Below are 7,277 nucleotides of genomic sequence, written 5' to 3'. Positions count from 1 at the left end.
ATTGCTAGCCACTATGATTCATAATCCTGAGTTCCTGACCCTCCTTTGTGTAAGGAGACACCTATTCCTCCATTATGAGGAAACTTTCTAGGTTACCAAATCATAACTTATATAGTTGGACATACACTTACCTTCTAAACGACCTGATTGTATAATAAGAAATTACACAAAGTAAAACGAAATAAACAGAAAAAATGACATTTCTATAGTGATGACACAATTTTTTGCACTCAAAATCACAACTCCATGGAGAGCTATCCATTTGAATTAGTCTAGAACTACATATCAAACTGTTAAGACGAAAGCTATTGAATGACAAGAACAACAAGCACTACTTAAAAATGTTTAAAGAGATTTGGAGGAACAGGATGCTGCAGTAAGTTTCTTAGCACTAGGTCAAGATTGAAAGTACAGCACGATGAAGACACGTCTTGCATATATAAATAAATACAGTAATTATTGACCTTATTTGGTATAATATTTGCTCATGATTTACCCTGTTGAATTTGATGAAGAAGAGCTGCTGCCAACTGCAATGTTGCCTGCAAGCGTTTCTGTGGGTCTGTTTCTTCATCAGCTGCATTCTGCAGTTGGTTCACGTTAGTGCCATGCTGAAGCTCTCTTGGAGGTGGGCCTGGCAAACTCACCATTGGTTGCTGTTGTTGCTGCATTTGACCAAACTGAGATGATGAATGATCAACAGACTGATTGTTTGAGAATGGAAGATTCTGCTGTGGCCTGTATGAGTTGTCAGGCAGGTAAGCAGTGCCTGGTTGTCTAGAATCTTGTCCTGTTGATGCAACCCCTGATTGCCTCTGCTGCTCAAGAAGTGATGAGGTTAACAATGCAAGTTGTTCTGATTGAAAAGGTGTAGCTGGTGTCTTTGCCTCCGGGGGAGGTCTATTATTGCCATTTGAATGGAAATTTGAAACTTCACCCCTATAGATGCTAGAACTTTCCTGCCCTGTACCAGGCATGGCCGGGTTATATCCCTGACCAATGGTAGGATCATTTCTGCCACTGGATGATTGTGAGATGATATTCTTGACACTAGGATTTGGGTTTTGCATATCATGGGAAGACCAGTTCTGTCCCATGGCAGGGTACTGCTGATTGACCATGTAATTATGCCTGTCTCCACTAAATGACTCAGAAAAGTTACCAGCTGGCTGAAGAGAGCCTGAAAATGAAGCAGCTGGAGGTCCTGTATCTATCCCAGGAAACGACATATTGCTGATTCCTGGTCTCTGAGTGGCTGCGTAAGATGTCAGTGCAGGATTAGGCCCAGAAGGCGATATCGGCTGGGCAAACGATGTCATGCCTGGGAAACCGGTAATACCAGTTTCATTCTTCTCAGGATGAGACCCATAACCGGGAGCAGGAGGATCCAATCTTAACACAACACCAGCGATGCTCAGTTTTCCTGGTACTTTAAGGACTTTATCAGAGAAGTCAGAAGGAGGTACAAGAAACATAGTGGTCCTATCATCCAATTTAGCCACAGCAGCTCGCTGCTTCTCACCAAGATAATTCCTGAATTCGTTGTAAAATGCCATGTCAGCATCAGTAGCTGGAACAAAGAAGACAACCCAAGAACCAGCTGCTTGATAGTAATGCTTTGCAAGCATGTCTAAACTAGTCCTTGCAGTGCAGTCCAAGTATACAGGTCTGCAAAATTGAACCATTGCAAATTTAAAGAAGGAAAGAATTTGAGTTCGATTCGCAACATGTGGGATGAAAAGTTCTCAACCTAAGACAATAGCTCAGTTTTTACTTAAAGAGTGTAAAACTGAGATCCCAAAAACCCTGTGAACAAATATATGAGAAGACAAGACATTCATAATGCCTAAGATGAAGAGAGTTAAAACAAGTCTTGCAACATAAGTACCGTTCTAGATCCTTCCCATGCACTTGATATCATGAACAAAAAATTTCCCACTCCACACAACAGAAATGATGATTGTCCTCGAACGGGAAAGAAGGAGCAAAATTCAATCTCTGGATCTCCTTAAATTGAGTAGAGCTAACTATCAAATGTCAGTTAAACACTATTCATTTTCCATCTCAGGATCCTAATATAAGAAATGTACTAATCAAGAAAATTCACTTCTACGTAACAGGGATGTAAACACTAATTTCTCCAACGAATACACTTTATCAGAGTTCTACTACAATTCACTTTCAATCAGATAGAGGCATAATGATTATATTTAACTTGAGCAAAGCCTAAATATTTGTTATTAAAGCATCAATCAGCTAAACTTTCACTGGTTAACAATATAAGTCTTGTATAAAGCTGCTCTGAAGTGCTAGAGACCTGAATGTTGAGCTTACTAATCCAAATGTATAACAACATACCCAGTGTAATCCAAACGTTTTAAAGTTAATTCAAAAGCACGTACAGAAAACTACAACTATTATACAACATGAGCTCCATGGACTAGTATGATTTCATCAGTTATAGCAGAGTATATTGCATTGAGATATTTCTGTGTTAGGAAGGGCTTCAACTCAAATGTCTAAAGGAAGGATTCCTGCAGTTCAAAAAAGCTTTCATTTCTAACTGAAGTAGCCTACCAGTTTTTAATTTCAACTTCTTGTGCACATTAGATCAGAAATTAACGTCTATGGAATTATTAACTTCCCATAAAACATGTAATTACTTACAAGATCATCTCTAAATGTTTGCCCACAGGAAAGCATCGAGCCCGACAGACAGCAGTTCCTCCCTTAGCAATAGTACCTTCCCATTTCCACTCAGTACTCTTGGATGAGGGATGTGGTTCAGGAGTCAACCTTTTCTGCTCAGCGTTTGAAGCCAATTGACCAGAGCCCACCTTAAAACCGTCAAATCGTGAATTCCACCGGTCGTTCTCCTCCGGATAAGGTACATTGGAGTTCATCATCCGCTCAGGAATCTGTCTATGAACAAGAGATCCAGAATCAAAGTTTTTATCAAGGACCTCAGCTTGGGAAAATTCACGGTACCCCCTCTGTCTTGCTGGTTCCATATCATTGAAAGGATATTCTGGAAGTTCATTTTCAGGGAAATAGGAGCTGGTCTTCAGTTTCTTAGCTTCACGGAAGACAAAAGGATCCTCAGGCAAGTCCCATGAATCATCGTAGAACGGATCTTGTCTAGGGAACCGCTGAGGAGAAAACTCACACTCACGGATGTCTACAACTCTTTTCCTTGGAGGACTACGCTGATTGTAAGCACTGTCCCCATGTCCCAGTTCAGAATCCAGAACAGGAAATCTCCTTCTATCATCTTCACCTACCCATGCATTACCCTTTCTGCCAAAACCAACATGACGAGAATCACCAGGATCCATATCTGAGTTGAACCTTGGAGACCTCATACCATGATCTCGAGGAGCATTACCAAAGTCCTTATCATGTCGAAGGTTCTCAGAAGAACCAATGTGCCCATATGATCTCAAATGTGAGGATGGTGAATCATTCGTTGGGCTCCTTTCCTTGTTAGAGGTTCCAGATTCCGCCCGAGCAAAACAAATATGTACACGAGGATTGTCAAATAAATTTCCTTGTAATGTTTCCTTTGCCCTGCAAGCTGCCATCACATTCTTGTATCGAACAAAGGCATAAGTTCTACCAGGAAATGCAGTAATCCTATCTATCTGTCCAAATGGGGAAAAGGCTTTTCGTAAAATGAATTCATCTACTTTCAGTTGTGCAGGAAACCCAATCCACAAAACCTCGCTGGGTTCTCCACCCTTGTCATCTAACCTTGATTTGTCTGGATATGGTGGAAGGTCAGGAGTAGAGTGGCGAGTCCTCAAATCCCTTTGTGAAAGTGGAGATCTTCTTATCATGGGACGTTCATCTCGACGTGGAAAATACTCTTCATCCCGTGGTGGTGCTGGTGATGATTTGTCCTGGGATATAAAACCATAGTTAGAGCAGAACTGTCGGTATTTTTCTTGATAGATTTTTAGATTAGAAAAGATAAAAAGAGGTGAATTCGCTAGCATATAGATTAACTTTCACCAGAAAGTAACAACCACTTATGGGGAGTTGTTGTATCAACGCTGAGAAGTAAAACACCAAAAAGAAGAAACCCATTAGTCAAAGAACATAGTAACACATATCTGTCAGAGTTGTGACCTACATTATGCATCAATCAAAACCCTTAAAATTCAAACTGATATTTGTTCTTGCAGAAGGGTTTTCTTTTTATACTCTTATTACTAGTGTACACTCTCCAATGCTGTAACACTACATTATCTTCATGAAGGTACTCTGACTATTGCATCAAGAATCTGGAAGTAAGATGTTGAAGCGGACACATACAAAAAAAAAACATACACATGTATAGGATAGGACAAATGCAATCATCTAGATAGAATAGTCTAACTACCATTTAAACAAAGTTGGGAGCAGCCTAACTTCCAGGATCATATACTTTACAAGTGCAGAAACGAAGTCCTTTAGGGAATAGCATAACAGTGTCATGACTCTAAAAACAAATGTACTTCAGTTAATGGACCATCTCTTTTAAGTACAAAGACAAAAAGAGAAGTTCTAACCACTGAATTAGATCTATCATAACATAAGCCAAACATTCTTCTGGTAGAACAAATGCAAGATATTATTGATACAGAAGTGAAGTAGCTTTGCAATTTTCCACTGATAATATAACCAATTCTTACAAAAGATATGATATGAATACACACACAATTTTACTTGTGAGATTCACTCACATACAGCTTTCAATTACCCTTCTGATACTCTACTAATCAACTTACAGGAAAATTGCTAAAGCACAAGTTTATTGCTTACACACAAGTCACAGAAGTGTTCATGCATTTCCAAGAAGACAAAACCCAACAACATATATCTTCTATTTTAGCCCTAGATTATCATGAAAGGAAGCTCTAGAAATGTTTCAAGTTACAGGACAGCAACACATCCCCTGTAGACATATTGAAGGCACAAACACTACTTCAAAAGCATATACTTTGAATACCTTAAACTTAAATACCTATTTAATCTTCCCTGGAGTAAATCAATAGTGCACTTGGATAAACACCTCAGAAGCAACCAATTACTAAGCTAAGCATTGATTGATAACCACCACCTGCACTAAACTGAAACGATCTGTCGGAGAAGGCCAAAGGGAAGCCGGGAATAAACAACTACGAAAACCACTTTTTCTCCCTTGCTGTGTGAAGCAATAGTTATGTCAAAATCCAACAATGAAGGAGTCAAAGATCAAGACACTAGGTAATTTCTTCTCAGCGAACTTGGATTGACTGCAGTCCGCAATGGTGGTAGTGGTTGATAGTGGCGGAGGAGGTACCAATGGCAGTGCCGGTGGTGGTGATGGAAATGATAAATTATAATGGTAGATTGTAGATGTGATAACGACTAGCAGTAGTGGTTGACAGCGGTAGTCGCTGCCTGTGGTGGTTGTGTGATGGCAGAGGTGGTTGGTGGTGGTGGCTTGTGTTTGGCGATGGTGGTTGTGATGGAAAAGGAGGTGGTGGTCGATGGTTATGGACAAAGTGGTGGTGAAAATTATCCACACAAAAATACCTCTTAAAATTATTACAACCTTGTTTAAGATCTTAATGTTACGACCTATTCAGCCCAAATAAGCATATTAATGTAAACAAATGCACTTAGGGGTCATTTGGTAGCTGGATAAGAAACAAGTTAATCATATATTAATTTTCGTATAACTTGTACGAAGTTTGGTAGGTAGATAGGAAATAAGTTATCCATGTACAAAATTAATACGACGTTTGGTTGTCAATTTAGAAACCTGCAGAACTAACACATGTATAAGTTATGAATGAATCTATGTACTATTTTATGCAGGATAGAAGGTGGAATAACTAATACATTTATAACTAATCCCTACATAACTAATGCCTGCATAAAATAATATATAGATTCAATGATAAGTAATCTCTACATTACTAATACATGTATAACTCTAACCAGCTCACAAACAACAACCCCTTAATGGCATAAGGTCTGAACCATTCAGATACAACCTTCCATTAAGTGCAAACAAATGAGGCCTTAGAAATTCATATCGTGTTTTAGTTGAAACTTAACTTGGAAGAAGGGAACAATCCTGCAGCCCTCTGCACAAGATTAAAATGAACTGCGTTATCACTTTTTGCTATTGGTGTAGTTCAGAGTATATAGATGACCCTGTGGCTATTGTAGACATTCTAGGGTCTTTATAAAGGTGAAAGGAGGATCTAGGGATAGTTCTCTTTTTTCTTCTTTTTTTTCTTTATCTTTTGTTTATGCCCAACACACGTGTGGAGGGAGGTTATGATGTAAATTTTTGGATACCAGCTTTGAGCTGGTGATTGATATACAAATGTTACCTTTATCAAAAAAAGAATGGAACAGTCCTCCTTTGGATTTGGAATCAAATGCCCTCATTTGTCATTCAAAATCAAACTCCATATTCAATATTGTTTCACCTCTCACCTTCATACTCTCTTCCCCCTCGTGTCTTTGAGAGCACATATTTGTTCAAAACTTAACCCATCAAAAAGATAAATTAGTCCCTCATGCTCTCAAATGTGTCTTTTTGGTTATTCTTGAGTTCAAAAGGAGTATTGTTACTACTCACCTGATCTTTGTCTAGACCTTATGTCATCCAATGTCATATTATTTGAGTCTCAATCTTACTTTACATCTTCTTCTGTTCAATTTGATATATTTGAGGACTCAATGATACTGATTTTTGAGGAATCAATGGTTATTTCTACATCTCAATCCACAGTGCCACCACTCGTGACTTATCATCATTGTCCGCATCTAACATCAAGCCCAGATGATTCGCGTCTTGTGTTGGACCTTGTACATACTATAAACTTGTTTTCTCCTAGTGAATTGATCACACACTGGAAAAGGTATAGTCCACTCACAATACTAACCCCATTATACCTTTGAAAGTTATCATCGTCTGTCATTACCCCATCATGTCGTTGTATCATAATCGTCCTCTATTTCCATCCCTAAATCTACACGTGAAGTACTTTCTCATTCAGAATAGCGACATGCTACGATTGACGAGATATCTATTTTACATGCGAGTATAGTACTTGGGAGTTTGTTCATCTTCCTTCAAGTAAATCTATTGTTGGTCGTCGTTGGGTTTATGATGTCAACAAGTTGATCGGCTTAAGGCTCGCCTTGTTTTCAAAGGTATATTCAGATATTTGGGTTTGATTACAATGATACCACGAAATACATGTCACCTCGCACCGTCATTAGCCTCTTTATCA

General features: G+C 38.8%; 1 protein-coding gene across 2 annotated transcripts in view; it reads right to left on the bottom strand.

Moving 5' to 3' along the window:
- Positions 1-361: 361 nt before the first annotated feature.
- The window catches only part of LOC125811724 (flowering time control protein FPA), a 45,267-nt gene continuing 38,351 nt past the window's right edge, over positions 362-7,277 (bottom strand). For both annotated transcript variants that reach the window (XM_049491262.1, XM_049491261.1), the window contains exons 3-4: positions 2,668-3,899; positions 362-1,668 (exon numbers count right to left, since the gene is read on the bottom strand). In XM_049491262.1, coding sequence (XP_049347219.1) covers positions 486-1,668; positions 2,668-3,836 — 2,352 coding nt within the window. In that variant the 5' untranslated portion in view covers positions 3,837-3,899 and the 3' untranslated portion in view covers positions 362-485. The remainder of the gene's footprint in view (positions 1,669-2,667; positions 3,900-7,277) is intronic.

This window comes from Solanum verrucosum, unplaced genomic scaffold (assembly GCF_900185275.1).
Source record: "Solanum verrucosum unplaced genomic scaffold, falcon-dt-bn FXZP01000238.1, whole genome shotgun sequence".
Classification (NCBI taxonomy): domain Eukaryota; kingdom Viridiplantae; phylum Streptophyta; class Magnoliopsida; order Solanales; family Solanaceae; genus Solanum; species Solanum verrucosum.
Note: the sequence above shows the minus strand (reverse complement) of the source record. Positions and strands in the feature narration are given on the sequence as shown.